The 25686-nt window shown below is 50.6% G+C and overlaps 1 protein-coding gene across 3 annotated transcripts; it reads right to left on the reverse strand.

Moving 5' to 3' along the window:
- Positions 1–187: 187 nt before the first annotated feature.
- LOC6616001 (glutamate receptor ionotropic, NMDA 2B) lies at positions 188–23979 on the reverse strand. 3 transcript variants are annotated; one of them, XM_032724138.1, is made up of 12 exons: positions 23617–23979; positions 18080–18791; positions 8947–9718; positions 8611–8761; positions 7805–8398; positions 7418–7707; positions 7203–7355; positions 6985–7136; positions 6145–6652; positions 5928–6029; positions 2543–3136; positions 188–2482 (listed from the first exon to the last, which is right to left on the reverse strand). In XM_032724138.1, exons 2-11 carry the CDS (start codon positions 18567–18569, stop codon positions 3094–3096), a joined length of 3255 nt encoding a protein of 1084 aa, XP_032580029.1. In that variant the 5' UTR covers positions 18570–18791; positions 23617–23979; the 3' UTR covers positions 188–2482; positions 2543–3093. The 3 variants fall into 3 exon arrangements, with proteins under 3 accessions (XP_032580029.1, XP_002040367.1, XP_032580028.1); XM_002040331.2 differs by having other exon boundaries at positions 5925–6029; XM_032724137.1 differs by lacking the exon at positions 23617–23979 and adding an exon at positions 18893–19327 and having other exon boundaries at positions 5925–6029.
- Positions 23980–25686: the final 1707 nt, after the last annotated feature.

Raw genomic sequence — 25686 nt, forward strand, 5'->3', positions numbered from 1 at the left:
AAATTTTCGCGGAAAGTGTATGGATGAAAGTGCGCGGACTTTTCCCGGGTCATCGCTAAAATCGTGGTGAGTTTCGTAGTTCAAACGAGGGACGGCGGATGATTTCATCTATTTTGGTAAGTCAGTCGGCAATCAGACTTTATACCATTCCCATCCCTGTCTGCTGCAAGCGAATGACGCAACGCAATACCTTTTGTATACACATTTATTGCAAGTTTGTTTATATTTTAATTACGTGTATGCTCCTCGCCATCTGTAACTACCACAACAATGTACGCATATTCCATTTGCTTAGATTAGTACGTGAAACGCTTTTCTCGATCCTCTGGCGTGGTTAAAAAATTGTGTTGTGTTAGTAACTTGAAATACGATCGGTCGTCGTGCCGTGCCGTCCTGTCCCGCTCCCTCCTTCGCTCACGTGCTGACGGGGGACAGGAGCTGGCGACCGACTTTTGTTTTGTTTTTGGATTGAGATTCGAATTCTGTCCCTCGTTATGCGTTATGCACGGGGAGGTGTACATATCTCTGCGTTTAAAAATTGATTCGACTTCAATTGATGCTTGTGATTTGGTTTCTGTTCTCCTCAGCATGCTACATACATATGTTTAACATCTAACAAAATGCACTCGTTATTCGTGTTGGTGTGGGTGTCTGGACAGTGTGACTGTGTGCACGCTCGTTATTCGCACTCGTAACTTAGTAACATTAATAATATATTAAAAAAAACATCTTTTTGTATACATAAACCTTTTTTTGAATGCTTTTATCATTTGTCGTGATGTTTAGCTTATTTTCTTTGGGTTTAGTTTTAAATTACTAACTACTTATATAATGTAATGTTAACTTGTTTTACTTGTTTTAATTTGTCCGTTTTTCCGTTTTGTTTTCACTTCTCTTCTCCGTTCCTTCGTTCCCTTCTTCGACATCCTCTCCATTCTATTAAAACTATTTTGTTGTCTGCAACATCATTTTCCAGTTTTCGATTCGGCTTTGCTTTGGTATCGACTCGCTTTGTTTGGTAGTATTCGTATAATAAATTTGAACAATTTGTCTTAAAAAATATATACATATACGTAATAATTAACATTCGCTATGTCGTCCGCTTGAACCATCCGTATCTTGTGTATAAAATATTTCCACTACAAAAAATCACTCTTTTGCAAATAAAACTCAATAAGTTTCTTTGTTTTGTTTTCTAGTTTTCTGTTAACATTGTTTTCGTTCTTGTTGTTTTTTGTCCGTTTTTGTCACTAGTTAGTTCATGAGTCCGTTCGTCTTGTGTTCTAGTTGTAGTGCTGTGTTGCAGTGCTGTCTCGCTCGCACCGCTGTCGTCGTTTTGAACGGCGAGTGGGGTGTGTGCGTGGAACATAACGGTATAACTGTATAACGGCTTAAACAAACAGAGATGGCGTTACGTTAACGAAAAGAGTCTCGAAGAAGCACACGCACAGCTAAGCGGCCGTGCGTGTTTGGTTGTCTAGTGTATATTAAGTTTGTTTAAATTTGCATTAGTTAGTTCAATTTTTCGTTTACATTTACGTTTTGCGCTTGCTTTTAGTATTGGTGATCCTCGAGGATCGCTAAACACTTAGAAGACACACATAAATAAATACCAACACAATACATCTCCTCCGATTCGTCAGTTAGCTCATTAATTATTTACGTCGCGTTTTTAGTTTAAATCGTTTAACCTTTGTACATATTTAATTCGATTTCAAGTTTACTTTAAATCTGATTTAAGCATGTTTTGCTCGCCACAACAACAATGCACATTTATAAATATTTTTTATCTCTCGTAGTTAGGTGAGTGGGTGTGTGGTGAGGGGCGGTGTGCAGTAAGCAGTGGTTGAGTTGAGAGAGAGGGGAGAGAGTTTGCCATAACTTTCACATGCAGGAGTCACTCCAACGGGTGAATTTCTCATTTGCCTATTCTCCTTGCCAGGATGACTAGGATAATGGAGGATAGTGGTGTGTGGGTGCGGGTGTGCGGGGGCTTGACTCTCTCTCAGCGAGCAAGCGAAAGAAAGTGAAAGTGAAAGAAACAAAGGAAAGCAGCTAAGCGGGAGGGAGAAACTAAAATGAAGCCTTGTTTAGTCGTGTGGGAATCTCATAGCGAGATGAAAATTTCGTGTTTGGCCTTGCTTTTGATTCTTCTTGTGTATTTGGTTTTTGGTTTTTCGTCTTGTTTTTGCTGGCGGCGCATAAGCAATTTTTATATCAAAAACAGAAAAATATAAGATACATACATATATGTATATTCATATGTAAATATTTCTTGTTTGTTCTTTAAATGTATATGTATATGTATATGTATGTACGTGTATATGCAATAACATTTATATCGTCGTAATCATAGTAAATACATATAAATCTGTTAATGTGTACATTTAATAATGGGCGTGACAACCGGCGCCTTTCCTCGTCCTCGTCATCGTGTTTGCCTTCGACATACGCTTACTTGAATATGATTCGTAAATATTGACTATCCAAAAAAAGACAACAAATGAAACAACAATCACAAACAATCAAACGGATTACATACAAACATGGCCAACTCTGGGTTGGACCTACTCCTATTCCTCTACTGCTTCATGTTAACGCTTAACAGTTCAATCGCCAAAAATGCAACGGTTGATCTCCCCATCTTCTCTTTAAAACTTTGTTTATGAAATACTCGTGCGGCGGCTGCTTGTTTTTTGCTTGTTACTTCCCGTGTTCCACTTAGTTTAATGCTTGGTTTTACTGTTTTACATTTAGTTTAACTTTATACAATCTCTGGGCTTTTCTGGGCTGCAAATCTGGGCTTAGTTCTTGATTCTGGATTGTGGATTGTTGATTCTGGATTCTCTATCCTCGACTATCTACTACTGACTATCGAGTGTGTGTGCGGTTTTCGTGAGGCGCTTTGGGTTCAATTTCTCTTTCGCTATCTCGTCCCTAACTTTCGAAAGCTTTTAGTTCACATTTTGTTTGAAACGTTGATTTTGATTAGACGTACTCGCTGAAGGATGGCACTCCGGCTCGATTGCGAATGTTTGTCTAGTGTGAGTAACAGTCGCTTCTCCGTGTGCAGCTCCAAGTGCTCCAAACGCTTCAAAGCACTGTCTCCATCTCGGCGATTTCCGTCTTGTACGACCTGCGATCCCATTATGGGTTTTGGTTTTTTGGTTTTACGTTTGCAAAGAGAGAGAGAAAGGGTTAAGCCCCGAGTGTTAGTTGAATGATTCGGGACCGTGCACGCATCGCGTAGATATGTATATGCTACTGCTACGGAACACCAAGCATGCTTAACGGATTAACTGGTGCAGGACATGCGTTGCGGGCCACGCTAATTAGCATGCCATCCAATGAAAAATGTGACAAATTGTAATCGGGTCTCTTGGGGATGGGATGATGGGTAGTTGGGTAGTTGCGTGTGGAATGGGCGGATGCTGGAATACTGGCAGCAGCTCCGATTGCCAGCAAATGCGGATATGTGTGTCAAGGCAGAAGACGCGTTCGGCGTGTGAGTGAGTGTGTTGCCGTGGAGAATCAAAAACATTAGCACTACTGGCGGGGCGGGGTGGGGAGGAGGACAAGGGGGATGCGGATGCGATGGCGCAAGACCTGGGCATCATCAATCAATCAGGGTCCAACGGGGCGAGCACTCAAGGATTCGCATGTAAATAAATTAGTGCCAAAAAGTAAATGCGAAAAGCGAATCATCGAAAGGGGGCGAGCAATGGGAGGTGAGGCCAGAGTGGCCGTCACACGATCGGACAGGTGTTCCATTCCGATAAAGGGTTTTCGATTCCCCGTTTCCCTTCTTTCCATCACTCCTGTCCGTTGGCCATCATCAATTTATCAGCCCGCATGCCACGCCCCCATTTCTTGCGCCAAACTTTCTGGCTCGACTTTGAAGTTTTATCCACGTTTACCCGGACTCCCAGTCCGTCGGCCGAATGCATATGTATGTACGAGTGTTTTGGCTAACAATTTAGGACACTTCCGTAGCCCCAACCTAATTTGGAGAGCTCGAGAAGTTTCGTTGTCTCTGTTTTGGTGCGGCGGAAAGCTGGTTAACATGAAAGCCAAAAGTCAGCACGTGGAACGTGTTCTGCGAAAAACGGATTCACTGCCATCCATAACGATGAGCAGCCCCCCTGTGGATGCGCACCTTTAACACCTGCAGGATGCAGGGCGCAGAAGGAGCGGGGAAGATCCACTCCCAGGTCCACAACGAAGCATTGGCGGAAAGCAAAAGCCGACATAAATAACTATCCATTCGTGGCGTTGGATAAATCTTGGCACGCCATAATGCACACAACAGACACTGAGCAGGATGGAGGACGAAGGACTAGGACACCGTACAGCAGACACGCAACCGCATAGAACAACGCTCCACCTGTTCGACCACGCCCACCGCCCCATGCCAATTCGGCGAAACAGGTCTCGGACTGTTTACCTGTCAGTAATTAATGCAAATGTCTTCTGGCATCCGAGCTGGTACGGTGGACGAGATTTGGGACACAGGACACAAAAAAAAAAGAAAACCCTTGACGTGGGCTTACAAGAATAGGTGGTATCAGAGCTTTCTGGCCCGAAATATAAAACGTTATACTTGATGCAACAAAGAACAGATATAATCGCTGAACTTTGCACAAAACCACTGTGTACCACCACAAACCACACTGCCAAACAAAGGAATCGAGCAGGAGTCCAGAGCAGCTCAACCGGCAAGTGTTTGAAGCAGAGACCAGCCTGGAGAACAAGGTGCACACAGTAAAGTACCTGGGAACTCAGACTTTTTCTCCTAAAATGTCCAGTATTCGAGGAAAAAGTCGACTAATGAGTTTCTAGTAAAACGCAAAAACATCCAGACCCATTAAATTTGGCTGATCAGGATTGAGTACCCCTTAGTCTTTTGTCCTGCACAGATTTATAATCCGCAGTCCGCAGGGCCCTTTGAATAGCATCCACCCTACAGTGAAGCACCACAAAGTCGTCCTAAGCAGTGAGCCACTGGCTCGGAGGTTGGTTGGCAGGTGGTGGAGCAGCACAGATAAAGGTGTTGGCCGGCCCCACACAAAACTGGGCTTGTGTTGCCGGGCAGTGGGACGGATACAGAGAGATTGACTGACTGCCTGACCATTGGAACTTGCGGTGGAGGAACAGGAGGAGGAGTGCGGAGCTTGGCGATGCCAATGGAGATGGAAACGATAATGTGGATGCTGGCTGCCAGCTTCTCACTGCTGGATGCTGGGAACCCTGATCCGTTAATTGCTGCCCCTGCTGGCAAGGGGTTGCAGCTGGACGGGCAACTGTGGACGGTCGTAAAGCGTTCCCACATCCGATTATCTACCCGGCGCCCGACCCATTGTGGACGATATGCAAATGGACAGACCCATACAATCTCGCAACCTCACAGTCACTTGACACAAAGGCACGGCTCCATTGCCACTGCCCTCCTGTGCTGGCATGAATGACAACAGGAACTGCCGGAAATTGTGCTATAACTAAAGACTATAACCAAGGACTGTTTCCCCGCCCGTGTTTGTGGGCATGGGGAGTGAGCAGTGGGCAGTGGGGATTGTTGACTGGGGCGCTGGTGTGTGGTATGGGCTCCAGACCGAGTCTGTATGCTGAATCAGGAACCGAGATAAAGTAATTTAATAAAGTCATTTCCATATATTTATATTAGAGCAGAAACCAGAGAAATGCCCCAAGGGGCGACTTGGATCGCTGTAGCAGCTGCCCGGCATCATTAGCGAGGCCAGTAACGAGTCTCGTTCCGTTCCGCTCCGGAAAAAGAACACTGAACCGTGCTGGAATGTTATCCTAAGCAATTGCTTAATTTAATTACTGCCACGGGAGGAGGGAATTAGGAGTGAGGAATCGTTGTGCAGGGGATCGTGCAGGAAAAGGCATGCACAAAGAAAACTTACCACCTGTATAGATCTTGGGCGCTGGCGGCGAGACTCAGGTTGCCCAGCAGTGGCGGTCGCTCCTTGAGATGATGGTGGTTTAGCAGGTCCGAGGAGGAGGCCAGCCTGCAGAGAGACGTGTGTATGGACACAGTGTTAGTCTAGCTCACTATGATGATGGTGTGTGGGTCGTGAACCTGTGTTCTGCGGATGCGGAGCACCGTTGAACACTTACACTTACCTCAGCTGCGGCGCCTTGATGCCATGCTTGTCCATGACCTTCTCCAGCTGGCGGACACGGAGGCGAGACATGTCCAGCTCGTGCTTGACCTTCCAGAGGTGTGTGTCGCAGATGGGGTCGTTGCAACGGTGCTTCTTCAGGATCTCGGTGGCCTCGAAGACGGCGCCCCGGAAGGTCAGCGACTTGCCCATGGACAGGGAGATGAGGGCGCAGCAGTGGCCGCCGTCCTTCTTAGCCAGCCGCTTGCGGATGTACTTAAAGTAGACGTGCTCGAGCAGCAGGAGGAGCGCCGCCAGCAGAATGCCGGCCATCAGGAGCAGGAAGGCGGACAAGAACTGCTCCAGCGCCAGCGGGTCCGAGGATTTGTGCTCCTGCTTGCCCGGACGGCACGTGCCCGTCATCCAGTAGCGTCGCAGCCGCTCTAGGTCCCCGTTCGCTCGGAACTCGAGCAGCCGCTTGTTAAACATCTGCACATACTTTGAGTTGCGGCTGAATGCCAGCCCGTACCCTGAAGCGAAAGGAATGGAAATGTTTCAACATGACTGCCGCTCATATGCTCATCTCTTCTACCAGTGTATCTCACGGAAACGAAAACGACTTCGCCCAATGTTGAACGTATATTACAAATGTTGTTAATGAGCCAAGTGAGTGTTGGCAGCAACAGTGAAAAGTTTGCCACCCATACTTGACGCGCTTTAACTTTTAGCCAAGTCGTTTTCACAGTTTCACAGTTTACGAGCTGATGGAAACTGTGTGCGGCTGGCAACTAATTTAATAATAACTTCAAATGACAATCTAATGCCCGTCAGAGAGGAGAGGAAGAAGAAAGGAAGGGCTTACCCGTCATGGCATACCAGCTGCCCACGGTCATGAGCCGGCAGTCCTCGTCCTGGGCAACCAGATAGTCCAGCACTGTGCCATCGTAGATGAAGGAGTCCAAGTTGCCGTTGAGCACGGCGGCCACTCCATCTGCCACGCTCGTCTTGTTGTACCTGCGAGAGATGGAAGATCAGTGCTGCGTGGAACCAAACCCACTCTAGGCCCTGGGAGCAACTCACTGCCGCATGTAGTTGTGCATGACGTTGAAGTACTTGTGGATGGTCGAGTCCGTGTGGCTGTACGGGATGGTGCCGAACTTGAAGGAGGGCTTGTGGGAGAAGGGATGCACCAGACGGCTGTCGTTGAGACCGCTGAACTCGTGGAACTCCTCCCTAAAAAGTGGACAGTGATATTAAGTCAGACATTAAGTCCGAGCCCGAAGACTCCGGCTTACCTCGTTATCATGAAGGCGGCCAGGTTGGCAGTGTATATGGCCAAAAATACCACAGCGAAGAGGGCCCACACATTGGTCATGAAGCGCGAAGTGAAACCTCGCGGCGAGTCCACATGGACGGCGGCCTGGAAGAGCACGGCCCAAACCAGCCAGTAGGTGCGGAACAGGGAGAAGCGGTACGGGGTGACATTGGTGTTCTGTAGGTAGAGCTTCATGTCGTAGCCGCTGGGCGAGAGCCACTCGAAGAGGAAGATCATGAAGGTGGCCGCCTGGATGGCCACTATGCCCACCTGGGCGCAGAGAAAGGAAGAGAAGGAGGAGCAAGGAGCAAGGACACTTACCAGTGAGAAGGCTGGACAGAGCACGTCTTCAGAGGGGGCTACTTACCAGCATCCAGGAGGCCGTGTCGAAGGGCTCCAGAAAAGCCGTGGGCGAGATGATGCCAGTGCGCTTCGCCACCACGATGGCGATGCCGGTCTCCATGAAGGGCTCAGAGAAATCGACGACCGCCTCGCGTTCCGTGTTGATCATCAGCGAGGTGAGGACCATGTCCGTCTTGCGGTTGACCAGGTCGGCGATCAGGCCGTTCCACTTGCCATTCTCGAGGGTACCCCATTTACCATCTTCGACCCGCACCAGCTCGTAGGTGAAGCCGAGTTCCTCGGCAAACTTCTCCAGCAGGTCTATGCAGAAGCCGCTACAGCACTGGTAGAAGGACTCGTTGCGGTGTGCCTGGCCCACGTCGATGTCGGCGGCCATCTCGTGGTCGGCCGCCACCCGGCAGAGCACACCACGGTCCATCAGGCACTTGCCACTCACCGGGTCCGCAGGCGACAGATTGATATAGGGTGCCTCTTCGAGGAATGTGATCTTCAAATGGAACTTCTCCGGCACGCCCTGGGGCGGGGCGTGCGAGTTGCCGGGCCACGCAATGTCGCGGATGTCCAGCTTCTGCGTCTCCCAGGACTTCCACACTCCAATCTGCCCCAATTGGAGTCGTGGTTCAGATCAGCATAAGTACAAAGCGGTGCGAGATCGATTGATCAGTGCGGGATCAGATTGGGTCGTGGATCGTGGTTCAGAGTGGATCAGATTGGATCAGAGTGGATCAGAGTGGAGCGGGAAGAGTGAGCGTGGGAAGAGTGGCAAAGTGAGAAAGGACTGAGAAAAGCATGCAAGCAACGCCCACTTACCTCTTCCCACACAAGGTTCTTGTTGTTGGCGCTGGGCCGGAGGTTCATAATCTTGAGCTCCGCCGAGCGCAGGTCCCCGTCCGCCGTGAACTCGATGTTCGGCTTGTTAAGGTCGCCCTCGATGGACACGTTGCGCAAGTACTTGAAGAAGCTGGGAAAGAGACCGTACGCTTAATAGAAGGCCCCGGGCTCATTTTGACTACAAGATTCTTCACTATTTCAATGAGGATGCTCTTCTGTGTCGTCCTTCAATTCACTTCACCTTAATCTAAACCCTACGACGGATCGTTTCGGATGCAAGCATGCAGAGCACACAGCATTGGGATCTCCACTTACATTTCTCCGTTGTCCCAGCGACCGCGTCCCTCGTCCTCGCAGGACAAAGACTGAGTGGTGAGGCGGCGGTCCCGGTTAGCTGGATCCGTTAGGTAGGCCTCCACGCCGTAGCTGTAGATCTTGATTGCGTTAGAGATCTCGTTCATGAGCGCCGCACTGGAGGTGTCGAAGTGCACGCCAAGCATGCCGACGGGGAACTGGGAGTGGGCATCCTTCTTTTCTATGACCGACTGGCTGACTACCCAGACGTAGTTTTCTCCGGTGAGCTTCATCTCCTCAGCGGCGCGCAGGATGGTGATGGCCTCGGTCTGCGTAGCATACAGCAGCATCACCCGGGCCTCACTGTTAACCAGTTCCATGAGGTCGCTGGTGCGGGTGACCACGATCGAGTTTAGGATGGTGAACTTGAAGTGCTCCTGCATCTCAGCCACGCGCTCCCGCACCGCCTGCACGAAGTCATCGTGGCCGGCTATCTGCGACGTGACCACCGAGAACTGGTGCCACTTGTAGCGCTCCAGGATGCTCAGCATTGCGGCGCTTTGGTGCTCGATGCTTGGAGCCAGCTGTAGCTGGAGCGTCGATTGCGAGGCCCGTCGTTCCAGACCCGAGTTGTCGGCGTTCCACGAGATAACCGGGATGCCCAGGTAGCCGGCAAGCTGCAAGAAGTACTGTGCCGAGGCCGTGCTGTGCCCGAACTGTTCGTTGTTCATCATGTACAGGATTGCGGAGACGTTCACGCGGAGGAACTCCTTGCACAGTGTGCTTAGGATTGCTGACGGACAAAGAGATATGTACGTTAGCATTGGGTGTTGTAATTCATGGGAGTCTCGTAGTAGTTTGGTTTTAAATTCAGAAAGAATTGGATTCCCAACGAATCAGATTTGCCTGCGGCTCCCTCAGTGCAATTCGTCCGTGCTCATTTGCTTACCTGACCGACCAAACCCACCAAAAACCGCTTCAGACCCAGCTGCTGATCCCGATTCCAATTCCAACTCCATTCCCTATCCCCCATCCCAATCAAAATCTCAATCTCAGCTCGTGCGTGTCTTGTGTACAGATGTGAGGCAATTAATTGCAGATTAGCCACCTTCCGAACTTGTTTTACGATTGGCTGGTGCTACCCGGTGGAGTGGGAGCCTTTTATTGGTTGTGGCCAACGCAAGGATGCGGTGTATGGGTGCTCACGGCGGTCGGGGCACATTGCGCGGTCTCTGTTCAGCCTACCAGCCAAGTGACCTTTTTTTTTGAGGAATTGCGGGGCGGTTCTTCACAGTCACATGGTAATTAATCCATATGCAATCTCGAAGAACTTTAAGGATGGCGTTGCGTGTGGGTGACTGGGTGCCGTGATTTGGCAACCGATGCCATTGTTCACCAGTGACTATAGACAATTTCGGAAGTTTTGCCTGCCTGGAAGGCGGAGGCGAAATCAATGACAAGACATTGTCAAGTCCTAGGGAACTTGCGATACCCTCTGTTGGCCCCTTGCCCCCGTAGGACTGTCAGTCTTCTGTCAATGCTTTGGCAAAATGTGAAATCTCATCAAAAAGTTTAATTAACTTTTTCATCACTTTACTTCTGCTATCTGCATTCCATCGCTACTAGAGGGCTACGATGTCGGATTGCAGGGTGGGTGGGGGTGATGGGGGGAAAGTCTCGGTAGCTGGGGTCTGCTAATTTTTCATCCTACCCGCAGACGTCTTGCAGTATCCCTGCATTCAATTACCATTTCCATGTCGGGACTCGCCCGGATGGATTCAAAGCCGCAGATATGTATAGATGCAAAGATACGCAGATGGATGGCAGGATGGATAGGCACAGCCACAGGCATAGGCAACCGCACTCGGGATGATGGATCGACGGGCAATGGGCAATGGGCGATGGACGATGGCCCCAAGCTTGATTGGAATGCCCATGGGGAGGAATCCGGGTGGGTTTCTTCACACTGACGACCTTTGTTCGCATTTAACCGAGAATAGAAATTCACTTAACGAAATTAGGCCTGGCCCGGTCAGGCCACAGCACGCCCTCCCGCTCCCAAAAATTTAATTTCGTTTTAATGGAGCATTTTTGATTCCTCCGGCACGTCCATTACGAATTTAATTGCGTGCATTAGGCACCCTGTAATTGCATTACCAAGTGTCGAGTGACCGGCCCGTGTCCCGTCGCCTCCGCAGGGAGCTCTCAGTGGAACTGTTAGAACTGGAACTAGCTGGGAGGTCCAATGAGTGGATGGGGTGGGGTTCTGGGGGTCCCAAATCCTACTCACGTTAGAGGTAATCCAGACCCCAAAGTGCGTAATGCGGTGAGGTAATGCGGAGCGCGTCAAGGTGAGCGGCAGTTCAACCATGTTTGCCGCCCCAAAGGACTCAGGAAGCTTACAATTTTGGTGCCACAAAGGAGCGGGCGAAACTGGCTTTTTGTAATGTGCAAATTGAATTTTGACACAGCCCCAATTTGAGTGCTGAAGGAGGGAGGAGCTGATTGTTGTACCAGAGCAGGAGTCAGCTGACAGCTGTCGGCTGTGAGTTGGCTCCGGCTTTGAGTCCTTTCGCATTCGTCCTTGCTCGTCTTGTCTGCTCTGACAGCAGCCGCAGGGGCGCCCTGGCTGAGGGGAAATGGGGATGCGTCTGTCAACTTATTATAACATCCATTAATTTCATTTAAGCATCATTCAATTGCCTTCGTTTTTATCGCAAGTTATCACAAGTTGCCAACAATGCAAGTAACAGAGTGGAGGGAAGGTGTCATTTGTGAGCGCGTCGCCCAACCACTTCACATTGCCATCCGCACTGGCATCCGCATCCTCCTGCCGCTCTTGAGCAACTTTTTACATTCCGCTCGACGCAGGCAAGTGGAAAAAGCGCCGACAGGCGCTCCACCCAGGCAGAACATAAATCTAGTTGCCCTCGAAAGTGTATCTCTCAGCACACAGAAAACTTCGCATTCGCATTCGCTTCCGCATCCGCATCGACATCCGCGTAGCAGGATGACATAAAGCACAGTTAGGAGTAGCAGCTGTCCCATGTCCCAGCACTTTGACTCGCGCTCGATAATCCAGAATTGGGAAACTCAATACGGGTAGTTGGGAGGGAAAAGCTAGTAGCTAGTCGCTGGTATCGGGCAACCGAATGTGAAACCCGCATCAAAAGCGATGGAAACTTTCGCCTGTTGGGTTAGCTGGCAGGGGGTGGATTCACATTGTGCACACAATTAAATATTTGCAGCATCGTCACACATTCCTGTAGCATCGATTACAGGTGTAAATTCAGGTGCTGCTGCTTCTAGATGGCGATTCGGCAATCTTCAAAGGAAAGCGCAGCTTCAAGCTTAATTCTTAGAAATTGAAAATAAATTAAATGAAGTCCATCACAGCTAAATAGCTCCTTTCCGCTGAAATGTTGAGGAAATATCTGTGTGCTTGGCCCGGACTCGGAAACTAGTCGGTTGAATTAGTTATTCAACTGCGAATCCTGCCACTCAAAGTTGTGACCTCAGCCCACCCCAGACATCCTAGGCACCCGCAGCTTCCCACCCATCCGGCCACCCGTTCCTTACGAGCACACGCACAGTTCCGACAGGGCGTGGCATGCCAATAAAAAGAAATGCCATGTATGGCAGTGTAACAACAACTAAGCGAGCGGCGACACCATGAAGGACTGTGTGACTGAAGGAAAGCAAAGCGACCCGAACTAAACTAGAGGCTTGGGGTGGGCTGTGCTGGGCTGGGCGCTGGGAACAGCCTCATATTTTATAACTTGACGTCACGGGCTCCAACGCCACCGGCTCCCACTTCTCCCCGCTCGCACTTCACCAGCTCACCACTCCACCACGCAGATACGAAGAGCCGAAACTCGCATGACGACAATGACAGGGACAAGAGAGCAAGAACAGCAAGGACAGCAAGGACGGCAAGGACATTAGTAAGAAAGCGCCGACGAAAGCGTCCAAACATCTTATCGAATATCAAAGTGTTGCCAGATGATTTTTCGCTTCTCATGCTTTTGTCGGATGAGTTTTGCACGTGAAGTATTCAACACACACAGGCTGTAAATGGGGCACACCCATACACGCGGAAATGTTGGGCGTGCACCTTCTACTACGTCAGCTTAGCTGACTCGTATCTTAGAGCTGCTCCGTGATATGCTTTCGAAGATTTCAGAGGTCTTAGAAAACCGTCCAAGTCCAAGTATGAAATAAGTCAGGTTGTATGATTATGGCCAAGAACTTACGTAATCCATAGTGGGGACCAGGATCGCAGTGATATTGTATGAAATGATCTTCTCCATGAATCCTGAAATAGGAGCTGTGAGTAAGCTGGCAGCCGGAGAAGCGCCCAAGGACGCGGGCGTCACAGCCACGCCAAATTACTCCGCAGCTGCTGACACGGCGACCAGTTGAAAATGGCTTGCGGGGGGGAAGGTGAAACTTTGGTGCAAAGTGAAGCGTCAAAGTAGTTCTTCCGCCCCTTTCACTCGCCCTACAGAGCGCCACGCCCCCATCTTATGCCTTCTAAGGTTTCAACGGCCCGGCAACTTGAGAGCCTTGCGAACGGTCTTCACCCACCAGCTCCAGCTCCCCAGAGAGCGTGTTGGCACCCAGACCAGACCACCGAGCAGCCTGGCCCACAACCGCAACCACTTGGCCATTCGGGCCATTAGGCGTGGTTGGGCCTCAGTTCGAATGGGAGCCGTTTTGCTGGTTCTGAGTTTGGGCTTTGCGCTATGGACTTGGCCTTCCCTGCTCGGTGTGCTCCTGGGCCATCATTAGCAGCTGAGCGTGTATAATCAGGCAATTCAGTGTCCATTTTGTGTCTGGTCTGCTCGGCGGGGACCGGTGACCACTGACCATCCCTTGTCCGGCACCTCTTGTCGGCTCCGTGACCGCAGGCATGTGTGCGATGTCAACAGACTTAAGCGAAGTTCATAGCTTTTAACCCGAAACCGAATCGACGCACATGCTCCTTCCCCAATGGCGCCACCCAAGGGCCCGATGCCTAGTCCATTTTCATTCCCAAGAGAAGTGGTCCAAGTTCAAAAGTCTCCCAGCGAGAGCAGCAGATAGCGTACATACACACATTCTGCGTCCGGCTGAAGGCACAAGACGCCAGGCAAGAGGAAAAAGTCTGGGGCGTGGCAGGATTAGGCCCGAGGGCCATTCTTGACCTGCTAGTGACTCCAAGGATGCGCCTTCTTCTTACGACGGCGCCAATTAGTGGAACAGCGTCGGACTGCGGCTGGATTTGGGTTCCGTTTGGCTGGCTGGCTGGCTGTGTGTGCACTGGCAAAAAAAATGGCATAGTGCCGAAAAAGTCCAAATATCCTTTTAATTTAAGGGACTGAAGTAGCTTAGAGCTAATTTTATGCAGCTTGGATCTGTAATAGTTCCTCGTGGCAATAAATGCTGTTAGCCGTGACTTTCTAGACCAGATGACAGACTATAAAACGTAATGGGAGCTGTTCAATTTATCAGCCACCAGTTTGGATTTCTTTGGGTTGCTCTGGGTCCATTTATTGATGGCTTTTTCCCCCAGTGTGTCTGTGGTGGGGACTCGATGTCTGCTGCTACCCTCCACCCCAGCTCTTGTCCACTGCCCAGGCCATTGTCCTGCTTGACTTGGCTTGGCCTGGCCTGGGCTGGCCTACGCCCATCCCATCTCGCCCCTCTTGGCCGCAGGCTTTGGGTCCGTTTCTTTTCCGTTTTCATTCCCCAGTCGCCTGCTTTGCTTACCATCCTGGCTGCCATCCATCCATTTGTTTGGGGCTTGTTTCGGGAGCAGGACACAGTGCTACAGTGCTACAGTGCTACAGTGCTGGTGGATGGCCCCTGGCTCATATGCAGGCATGTACCGCCAGGGAACTTCAGCTGCGGCCGAGTACTTTCACGTTGTCAACCAATTCGGTAACACAGCCAGTAGTGTTCGCTATTCCAGCTGCAGCGGTGGGAGTCGCCACCTGGCAGGTACACGGAGAGACCAGACCTGGAGAGGACAGGACAGGAGCAGGAGCAGGATCCGGCCACAACAGCTTATTAATGCGGTGGGCATTTCTCGTTTACGTTCTTCTCCTGCAGGGAATGCAAGGGTGGGAAGAGGTGGCATGCAAACATGGTGTAAACAAGGTTAACGGCGCCGACAGAGTCGCTGGACCTCGTCATTCATTGCCAGTTGCAGTGGCCAGCAGGGTAGTAATCGCGGGTTCAATGGCTAATAATAAAAGATGGTGATGGAAGTTGACATCCTCCTCCACCCGATAGAAAAGCAATGGAAGCGACAAGAAAAATGACTTAGGGCTGGCTGCTGGGGATCAGGGTTGTCGGACCGGATACTGGCTCACAATGGAGTGATATATGATACATGGGTCCCGGGCTCCAGTTCCGCTCGGTTCGATTTAAATGAAAATGTCATTTAGCAAAGTGGAGACAACTGGACGGGATCATTCATTCAATCAACCGCTTATTGACGGCATCGCCCATACGCCATGTGGGCCAGCATGAAAGTTGGTGTATTGCCTCCCCACTCAGCCTTCAATTGCAGTTAGGGTATCGCTTTCGGCGCGGACGACACCCAGGATGCGTGTGCCTGGCTATAGGCTGGCTTAATTCGCAATTGTTCAAGGTCAACCGGCGACTGACATCGAGATGGGACAACAGGTTAAATTTTGCGGGCAGTGCGAAACGTGGGTCACTCGGTTGCACAAAGCGCTCAATTATCCCATCAATTTGGCTTCGCTGGCTACTGGCTGCTACTATTGTTATGCAATTAATGCAAATCAGCCGGATGAGCAGATACTAATGGACGTGTCAAAGAATGGGCGGGAATCGAGTGGAAGTGGCAGTGGCAGGTGCAGAGGGGTAGGAGGAGGACAGATTACACGTACATATGTACATAAAGTACTTGTGTGTGTGCAGTGGGTGGCAAACCGAAAAAGGGTTAACCTGTCTGCCTGAAAATGTGGCTCTGTTGTTGATGGTCCTGTTGAAGTGGTGATAACGATTATTGGTTCTGACCACCCGTTTCACCAGGTTTCCCATTGCTCTGCCAGCCCATTTGGGGAGCACGCTTTTAAAAAATTCTCCCGTGGAATGGATTATATTGTGCCGCCTTCACTACTACTATCCCCACAGACTCGTTCTTGGCTACAGCCTTCATCTGAGGTAATTGCCCTGTTTTCCATCGCCGCAAATGAGCCAAACTCGATAATAAGGCCATCAAAGTTTATGGCTGCCACGAGAAAGGGGCAAGCTCACACAGCTCGGGCTCAGCCGCCCCAAACCTGACCTGGTAATCGTTTGTTGTGTCTAGGGGTTAAAGTAAATACGATTTTGTATGAAATTGCTTTGACACAAAATCATCTACTACGCTGTCGGGCAGACTAAAAGGCATGAGAATGAAAGGCACTTGTCTAAAAGGAACTTTTCGCCCGACCTGCACAGCTCATCCAACTTAATGCTCATGGCAGGGAATGTGAATGGGTTGGATGACAACTTCAACTGGACGACCGCTGACTTGAATTCAATTTCCATACGATTATTATAGAACTTGCTGGCACAAGTCCTGCCAAACTATGTCCGGCAATCAATGGAAGCAGTGCGAATGGGGAACGGGAATGCAATCAGGCGTCAGGACAGGAGGAAAGGAGAGGAAAGACAGACTCGTCCACCTAAGGCGGATGCAAAAGAGGGCGGTAATGCGGGAAAATGCGGACTGGTGGGGGGTTTCAAGGCAGCATCACGCGTTTATTGTTCGACATTCGAGAGAAATAACAATCGTCTCAGCAACTGAACATGCCCGGTTCGGTTCCTTTCAATGCGAGTGAGCGAGTAAGCGAGTGTGCGTGGGTGCGAAAGCTATAGAAATCCATTATAAATTCCCCATAGACCTGGGGAGGGGCAATCAACAGACAGACTTTGTTTGCCATGTGTTGTAATTTGCGTTCACACAGATACTCGTATTCTCAAGGTCCTGGCCATGATAAACATTTAAACATCATTGGAAATTCATTTGGGTTTTGTTTGCGCTCGCATTTTCCCTTTACCCCATCCCGCTCTGGTGTTTACTTTATCAATTTGGCCAACTCTGGAAATTCGACATAAAATTTCGATATGCCATCAAGTCCGCCCTTGTCCACCCCCTCACCACATCCATATGCACATGGCTGACCCAGGCGCAATCACTCCTGGCCATGCCCACTGCCCACTTTCCACATGCTACATCGCACTTCCCGCCCGGAGATGTTAAGTTCTGCTTCTGCTGCGGCCCCTTTTATAGCTGTGCATATTTTTGTGCCACGATGCGAGTTTCGTGTTCGGGTTCGGGGTAGGAGTCGGGTCCTGGTCCTGGTCCGTGGCAGTTGCGTGTGGCACAGAGAATGCAATTTGTAGACATGGACACTTCGAGCGCAGCCTTTTGATATGCGATTTTGAACTTGCAAAACGGAATCCGGGATTCGGGATTATGCAATCAAAAAAGAAAGCAAGGCGAAAAGGAGTGGGCATAAATTGTTGGAATCACAAATGTGCCACTAGCACAATCGCACCTGAAAAACGAGTTGTCATTCAACCAGAGCAGAAAAACGTAACTCACCGCGAATATGCTTCTGGCTGTCCTCACAACCCTGGCAGGAGCTGGCCCGCGGATTTCAATGCTTATAATGCGTTCCTAACTACAAGGGCACTTTGCACTTGGCCATTCATTCAAGCTCGCTTTCAAGCCAAGTCGTTGACAACCATGCCGTAAAGCGTTGACAACTCTGCACGCGTTTAATTACAGCCTGGCTTGGCCTGGTCATCTACTTATGTACGCCGCGTTCATTAAGTATTTTTCTTCGTTTCCTCATTTTCGTTTTCATGATCATTTTAATTTTTATTCACGTTTCCGCTTTATTGCGTCGTCGTGAGTGGCAAAAGGGGTTAAGCGCTTAAGAAGCTCTAAATGAACGGCCATTAAAAATGCGCACGCAATCAAGAGCCCACCAGGTGTCGGCGCCCACGACCTGTAAGCTGTGAGCTGTGACCCGTGACCTGTGACCTGCGGCCCCGTGGTCACAATTAACGCCAGTAAGCAAATTTTGCGCTCGAGTAGCAAGAGGTACCTACATAATTGGAGAAAAGGAGCTTTGTGTAGGACACTCACCCGTCGGGCTTGGCGTCAGCGACATCATGTCGAAGTGGATGTTCTTCTGCTCGAAGGAGTAGTCCTTGAGGAAGGTCAGCTTGGCGCCGCGCGTCTTCGTCAATCCGGTGACCGCGTTGTTGATGCTGCGCAGGTACTCGCGCTTTCCGAAGTTCGTGTGCGGCGCGATCAGGCCGATGTTGAGCTGCTCCTTGTGGGCCGCCGCGCCCTTGCTCAGGCTGCCGCCTCCGTTGGTTAGTCGGAGGCCCTGGCAGGATCTGGTGTCCAGGATCAGCAGGGTCAGTACTGTGAAAAGGAGCAGCGAGATGGGCCCGCTTGGAGGGGTGAGGGTTGGCTTTCGTCTACTTGTTGTGCTATTGTGCTGGCAGCTGGCAGTGTTCAAAGTGGCGATTGGCGTTTGCTTTGGCATTGTGATAGGCATGGGCGCGGACGTGGCCGTGGGCGTCGGTCCGTCCGTGCCGCGTTTCAGTTTGACGCGACTGGGAATCATGGCTCGTGGACTACTAGATCCTGAAGTTCGCTGGGATCCGGTGCTCAGTGCTCCGGTGGTCTCTAGTGCATCTGGCCGGGATGCAAGTGTCTGGGCTGTGCTATTGTTTGGATTGTGGATGGATTGCGTTTTCCTGAACAGGCTGGGTCCGCTTGCTGGCCGCTTTTCCCTCTGTTCGCTTCCCCAGGCAGTTTATGGGCTTGTATTGACTGCTGCGCATTGCTAAATTCAAACGGGCAACAGAAGTTGTGTACAGTACATCTACCCAACCACCCACGTCAACAAATACACATGCACACTTGCACACATCCACATGCACACACCTAGGCAACATCTGCAGCAGCAATGGCAACACTCGTCGTTGACGTTTTCCGCCATTTCCGTTTCCGCTACTAATTTGTTATGGCCGGAAAAGGCACCGTGGAGTCGTTTTCGCACATCGCTAAACTTGGCACCCCCTCTGCTGGGAATGTCGTTCGCAACCTTTTTGGATCCACTGTGCCGAACGTGCCGCCTGCTGGTCGCCGGCGAGGCATTCCACCTCCATCCCCGTCGCCCTGGACTGAATAATAAGAGGGAGCAGTGTAGCTGCCTTTGGAATGATGAGAACTCAGGGGGTTTTATCAACTGGACTGCTCAGGTATTGTAATAGGTGTCTTGCATTAAATTCTGGGTACAATGGAACGAAGCATTGCCAGCAGCAGTGAAAGGAGTTCCGAGCAACTGTGGCAGCGCAGAAATGTATGCTACACAGATGTCAGATATTGTTTCCCAGCTCCCAGGGTACTCAGCCCTTCGATCCCCCCGCTTCCCGCCCACACAGTTTTTCACTCGGATTCAATTTGAGCGCAGCTTGCCATTCTACATAAATTATATGCGACATTGGTCCGCATAATCGCTGCTCTGGCACACACTCTCGCCTCCGCCTGTGCCTCTGCATCCAGGTTCCCGATTCCTGATTCAGGCAACACCCAACCGCTTACCCCCCACTCCCGCAGTGAATGCGGCATTTGCTCGCGAAATTTTCACTTTGAATTTCGAATGCTGCCAGTAGCGGTAGTAAAAACAGGCCATGGCAAAACAAGGCGGAGCAGGGCAAGGCAGCCGAAGCAGCGGAAACAGGAATCGGTAAACGGGAATAGGGAATCGGAAGGCAGAAAGTGGCAGCGTGAGAGTTGGAATGCGAGAACGCGGATACAGATATCTACGGAGACCTCTGCCATCTGCCAGCCCTCTCCTTTCGATTTGCCGCACAGTCTAGCCATTATGATAGTCATCACCATTAATATCTCCACATATTGCGGGTGCTGGTAGTTGCGCTGTATCTCATTCTGGCTTTCCGGCCCGAATTTGTTCTTCGTTTGTAGCTATTGGTACACTCGGAAAAACCTTTTTTCTTGTGCAATTTAGTTGGATATTCCATGACATTCCGTAGGACTCCGTGTGCTTTGTCTACGAGTAGACACCTATATATATTTATGCCCTTTTCATTTACTTGCTCACTTATTGGATCACCCCGTTCCTTTCTGTGTGCGCCACAGCCAAAGCTCTGGGCTTGGCTTTGGGCGTCGCCTGCTGCGGCTTCGTGTTATCATCGAATTCCACCCCCTGCGCCGAGAAGGGGCAGGGGTCGTGGCTCCTGCGTCAGCAAGTTGCTCGACTTCATTTCGTGTTGCGGCGGTCTTCGCCTTTCGCATCTCCTGGCTGCGCGGCAAACAGAAGCTGTTTGGGCTTATAATTTGTCGGTTGTCGGTTGGCCCTCCGCTTTGCGTAGCCCCTGGTTTGCTGGTTTGCCTTAAATTGTGTTTTGACACTTAGCTGCCTGGCTGTCAATAAGCGGGGGTGGAACCACTTTCTCCCACTGCCCCACTTCCTCGGCTCGTTTGCAGGAAAGAGTGATTACTTTGTTGGGGCCAAGCAGGCAGGCAGGCAGGCAAGCACAAAGGCACAAAGGAAGCAGGACCGAATGCTCATGCAATGGCCGCCAAAGGCGGCGAAGGTCATGGGCTCCTCGGCGGCTGTCTCCGCATGTCTCCCCCCTCTCAAGGCTCATCCCTACACATCTGTGTGCGTGTGTTTGGGGATGCCGTAAATGTCTGCGTGTGCCTACATGTGTTTCGTACTTTTCGTACATGATGGCGGCAATAAATTGTATCTTATGAGAAAAGAAACCAAAATAACAGACATCCCGGGTAACGTGGCTCATAGTCCTCACAAAGAACTCCCCCCCTCTCCTGGCCGTTTCATGGGGCAGGGTCGGTGCTTGGAGCTCGGGGGCTACATCATTCATCGGACGTGTAATGAATTCACGGCGTATTAAACTTTTGATTGAAAATGCTGGTTGCTCCGGCTCTGCCAGCTAGCGTCTTCTCCTGGTCCTCCCCGTTGTTGCTGCCACTCCGACAATGGCATTATCATCATCCCTCTGTGTGTGCGTAAGTTTATGACTTTTGCCGGACATCTCTGGGCTAGGCTCGAGTTGCGTTTGCTATACTTGGCTGCTTTGGAGACAGGTAGTGCACAGAGAGAAGTACTTGTGTTACGTAAAGGTTAAGGAAGCAGTCCCTCTTGGACAGCAACCCTATTAACTGTGCCCCAGTTTTTCTCGGTGTGCATGTTCATTTGCCATAGCTGAACCCTTTTTAGAGTTATTTACTTTTTAGCATCGCCTCCCGCTTTCGTCTTCTTTCTCTACCCGTTTTACCATCTTCTTTCACTGACCACGCCCACAAATGCAATACACGTATTTATTTATTTGTGTGTTCCATTCCCCCTACCACCCTATTACATTCTTCCCCGACGTCCTTGGCCACTGCGTCTTGCGCTCCCTTTCTTTAGCCGTGCTTTATCGTTCCCGGCCAACGGATCCTTGTTAGGTCAGATCCAAATGGGTTAGCTTTAGGCCAGAACAGATGACCGGGTGGATAGGCGGTGGTGGGAGTGGGAGATGGAGTGTGAGTGTGAGGAAAACGTCTTATTTGACAGGACGGCGACCGCTGTCAGCCCCCAATCCCCTCTAGACAAACATGGCCGGTTGCTTATTAGTTTGGGCCCAACGTTGCCTGTCAACGCTTTTTCTTTGTTACAACGACACTGGCCCTATTTTACTTTTCGCACTCCCAAAAAAGAGCAGGATTCCCTGGTGCTGGTCGGGCGTGAAAAATGACTACGTGTTATCTGTGTGACACTGATGGTGTCCCTTCCCGCCGCCCGGCGAGATCTGCCTGGCACCTAATTTATTGGACCCCACCCAAGTTTCGGCTTGTTGTGCCGCCAAACAACAAGCAAACAAAAGTTCGCTGCCCAAAGTTGGCCGAATGCAAATTCCGCTGCAACAACGCGTCGTCCAAACAACTATGGAAGCAGCAACAAAAAGGACGTACAGGCGCAGGAACAGAAACAGGAACAGGATAAACTAACACGATGTCAGTTTGTCCCGCCTCGCGTTTGTGCCATGTTGTGCTGTGCCGTGTTGTGTTGCGTTGGACCAGAAGTTTTGGCCTCCGACTGAAATGCACTTGCCGCAATGGTTATTGTGGCACATTACAGGCATCCTTGGCCGACGACCTTGGGTCGATGGGGGAGATGGGAGTTCCCCAAATAGATTCTATACCGACTGGCCAGTGCAAGATCTGTAGATTCTCCACACAGATGAAACCCAAAAAACCGATTGCTGGGAACGAACTGGTGGTAAATGTTACGAATCATACTAGGAGATGGTATCAGAGTGGGATTCATTGGATGCCTTCAATGGAACTATCAGCACTTGAGATCCCATCGACTTTTCCGGAACTCTCCTGCTGCTGCCTTATCTTAACAGCAATCGTTGGGAAGTGCTTTTCAAACCAAAGCTATTTAGAGGAGTTTATTGGAGCCCATCCATTTTGCTCATTCCGGTTTGTTTACTTTCCAGGATGCGGCTGGCGAGCGGGCCAAAATGGGTCAATGGAGGGGGTTAAGAAGTGGAACATAGAAAGTGGGCGGGGCCCCAGCCTCAGCGCGCCAAAAGCCGCCCAAGGCTGCTCCGCTTGGCCTTCCGCCTCGAATTAGCGAAAATTTCATAATAATAAAAATCTCAAACTTGATCGCGCGATTGGGTGGTTGTTGGGTGATGCGTGGTGGTGCACAGTGGTTTCGAGTGGGTGGGTCGGCTGTCGAGGGGTCTGTCATTGCAGGCTCTTAATTAAAATGTGTTGCAGGGGCTGGTGGGCGACGGGGTGGGGCTTTTGTTTTGCTTTCGCGCTGTTTTCCTTCTGCACTTTTGATGCACTTGGCCATTGTTGTTGCGACTGCCTGCGGTTCTTGTTGCTGCTGTTGTTCTTGCTCTTATTATTATTGTTGTTGTTTTTGTTGTTGTTGGGATTGGCACACTCACTCACACACTCGAACAAAAACAAAATAAAGAGTGACAGTGGGGCTGCCACTGCATTTCTCCATTGCACTTTCCCGTGATTATTTTTATTAAGCCCGATGTTTTTCGCAGCTGCTGTTGTTGTTGCTACTTAGCGGAAAGTTTTGCAAGCGTGCGGGGGTAGCTGGAGGGAGGCAGGGGGTAGCTGGGGGCAGCTGGAGGATGGTGGCTAACTGGAAAGGGTGGGGCCTGAAACTGAAACATGAAGCAAGTCCACACCCAAAAATTCAAAGACACGCACCACGACAGCGACAGCGGCGATGACGACGACGACGCAGCCTCACTCACACAGACGTAAAGCAGGCACACGAACACATACACACACACATGGGCATACACGCCCAAAAAAAAAGCGACGAAAAAGTTCATCTATTTTGTTGTTGCTCATGTAATTTTTCGCCATCATTCCGCTGTGCTTTCTCTATTTCTCTGCCCTACCCCCTCCCACTTCGACTTCACCACCGCCAGTCCAACCCCATCCACACCGTTTTTTGTCCTTTTGCCATTGCTGCTGCTGCTGTTGTTGCTTTTGTTGTTGTTGTCCCGTTGATGTTGCTGCGCTGCTTTCTTTGTTATAAAACAAAACACACTCGGATTGTCACATGGGCGTTGTGGGTACGCAGGTCCTGGGCTTACGTTTACGTTCGCATCCTGGGCGCAGTGCTCACTTGGCCAGTTGGCGGTCCAGTGTGTGTCTAGTGCTAGGCGTTAGTCCGAAGTCCCAAGCACCAAGTCACAAGTCCGAAGTCCAAAGTCCAAAGTCTCAGGTCTCAAGTCCGGTTCCGAAGTTCGAATCCGCTTCAGCGGGCCAAGCCAAGCTCAGCTCAGTCTGGGAAACGGAAACGGAAACTGAGACTGAAACTGAAGCCAAACCTGGCTCTCTGGCTCTGGACGCCTGGCAGCTCCTGCAGATGCGGATGCGGATGCGGATGCGGGTGCGAGCGAGCAGAACCGAACAGGACTCTGAACGGCACGGAGCGAGCAAAACGAACGGAACGGAGCGCGCTCTGCGGACTGAATTCGATGAGCCACCGAATGGCACTGCCAGGCAGCCATGGAGCCGCCTCTGTCGCGAGCAAGAGGAAGCACTCTTCCGCAGCTTCCACAGCTCCCGCTGCTTCAGCGAGCGGATGGCAGCCCCATCGCGAAGGACACGAAGTGGGCTCGTATTTCCGACGGAGCATGGAGCAAGGGAGGAGTGGGGGTGGAGGGGGGCATCCGCAGGGGCCACCGAGCACTGTCAATGTCACAGAGAGAGAGGCATTGACTTGGTTTCGATTTCGATTTCGTTTTCGTTTCATTTCGGCTTGTAACACGCCCTCCTGCAGCGTATATGTAATATCCTGCTCTCGCGCCCGAAGCTCTCTCACTTTCTCACTCCCCTCTCTTCTGGATGCTAATCGCGTGCCAAGCCCATTAGCGTGGTTGCCACCCGGCAAAGTCTAAGTCCCGAATCTGACAACCCTCAATCACGCCTTTTTGGAATCTCCACAGAACGTGGAAGAAAGCTACCTTGTATCGAAATGGTAAGCCTGTCAGAGGCATATTTGATATAATTTAGCCTACTTGGGTATTATATGTTCCCAGCAGAGTGACTGTTTTCGATATTCCCTCATCGCGAAACCCGATTTGGGAATCGCAGGGCGACAATCGTATGGCATCTGGCAACGCCCGACGTTCTGCCCTCGGGATTTTGCGTCTGCGCTGCTTTTTGGGGAGCAGAAGATGGAAGCTGGGCGTGCAGGACGCATCGGGGTGGGTCAGGACTACTGGGACTTGCCTCGACCTCATCTGTTGGACCATTAGACTGCTCCGCCGTTCGACTGCTCCACCGTTCAACTGCTCGAGAGGTGGACAAAAACCACGTGTTGATTTGTTTTGATTGTGCGCACTCTGTGCGATTCCGCTCCTGCTACTGCGACTCTTGATTCAGTTTCTGATTCAGACTCTGGTACTGTGGCTAAGGCTCATGCCTTAGCTTTCTCTGGCTTTCGCTTCTTACGCACGAGGTAGCCACTTGCCAATTGAATTCTGGGCGGCATGCTCCCTGCGCAGCCAGGCGGCATCAAAGGAGCGCCAGGACTTGGAGCCTAGTCCTAGTACATCGCCCTTGCGTCGACTGGCCACCGTGGTGTGGAAAGTCTAATAATTGCAAGTGTATGCGTACTTTATTTGATTTCAAAGAAAACCCTTGAGCGGACTTCAAAAAGGTTAATTTCATCTCTGAGAACATAGCCTAATAGACAGCATCCAATGGCGGAATTTGCATCCTGCCATGAACGAGGACTAGTAACCACTGTGACCACGACGCTCATCGCGTGCGGTGTGCTTCAAGCGCTGGCAGCTTTCCTTCGGCTTTCGGACTCGCCTGGGCTTGGTTTCGGCCTCTCGGTTTCGGCTTGGATTTCATCCTGCTTCCGCTCGCCAGAAGCCAAAGCGGCGGGTAAACGCTTTGCGGCATTCCCTCTTCCCGCCGCCGCTGCCCATCCAAAACCCGGCGAGTTCCCAGGCGCCTTTGTCGCTTTTTGTGGTCTGCGTCTGTGTCTGTGGCTCTGCCTAACTTGCCAAATTAATAAATTGGCTGTAAAAACGCACAGCCTCAAGAAGAGATGGCGACGTGTACTCCTTGATTAGATTTGAATGAGCAGGGCGTGGGAGCGCTCTCTATGATAGATGATTGGGTGTTCTTGCTCCTGCTTCTGTTTC

Source organism: Drosophila sechellia, chromosome X, assembly GCF_004382195.2.
Source record: "Drosophila sechellia strain sech25 chromosome X, ASM438219v1, whole genome shotgun sequence".
NCBI lineage: Eukaryota > Metazoa > Arthropoda > Insecta > Diptera > Drosophilidae > Drosophila > Drosophila sechellia.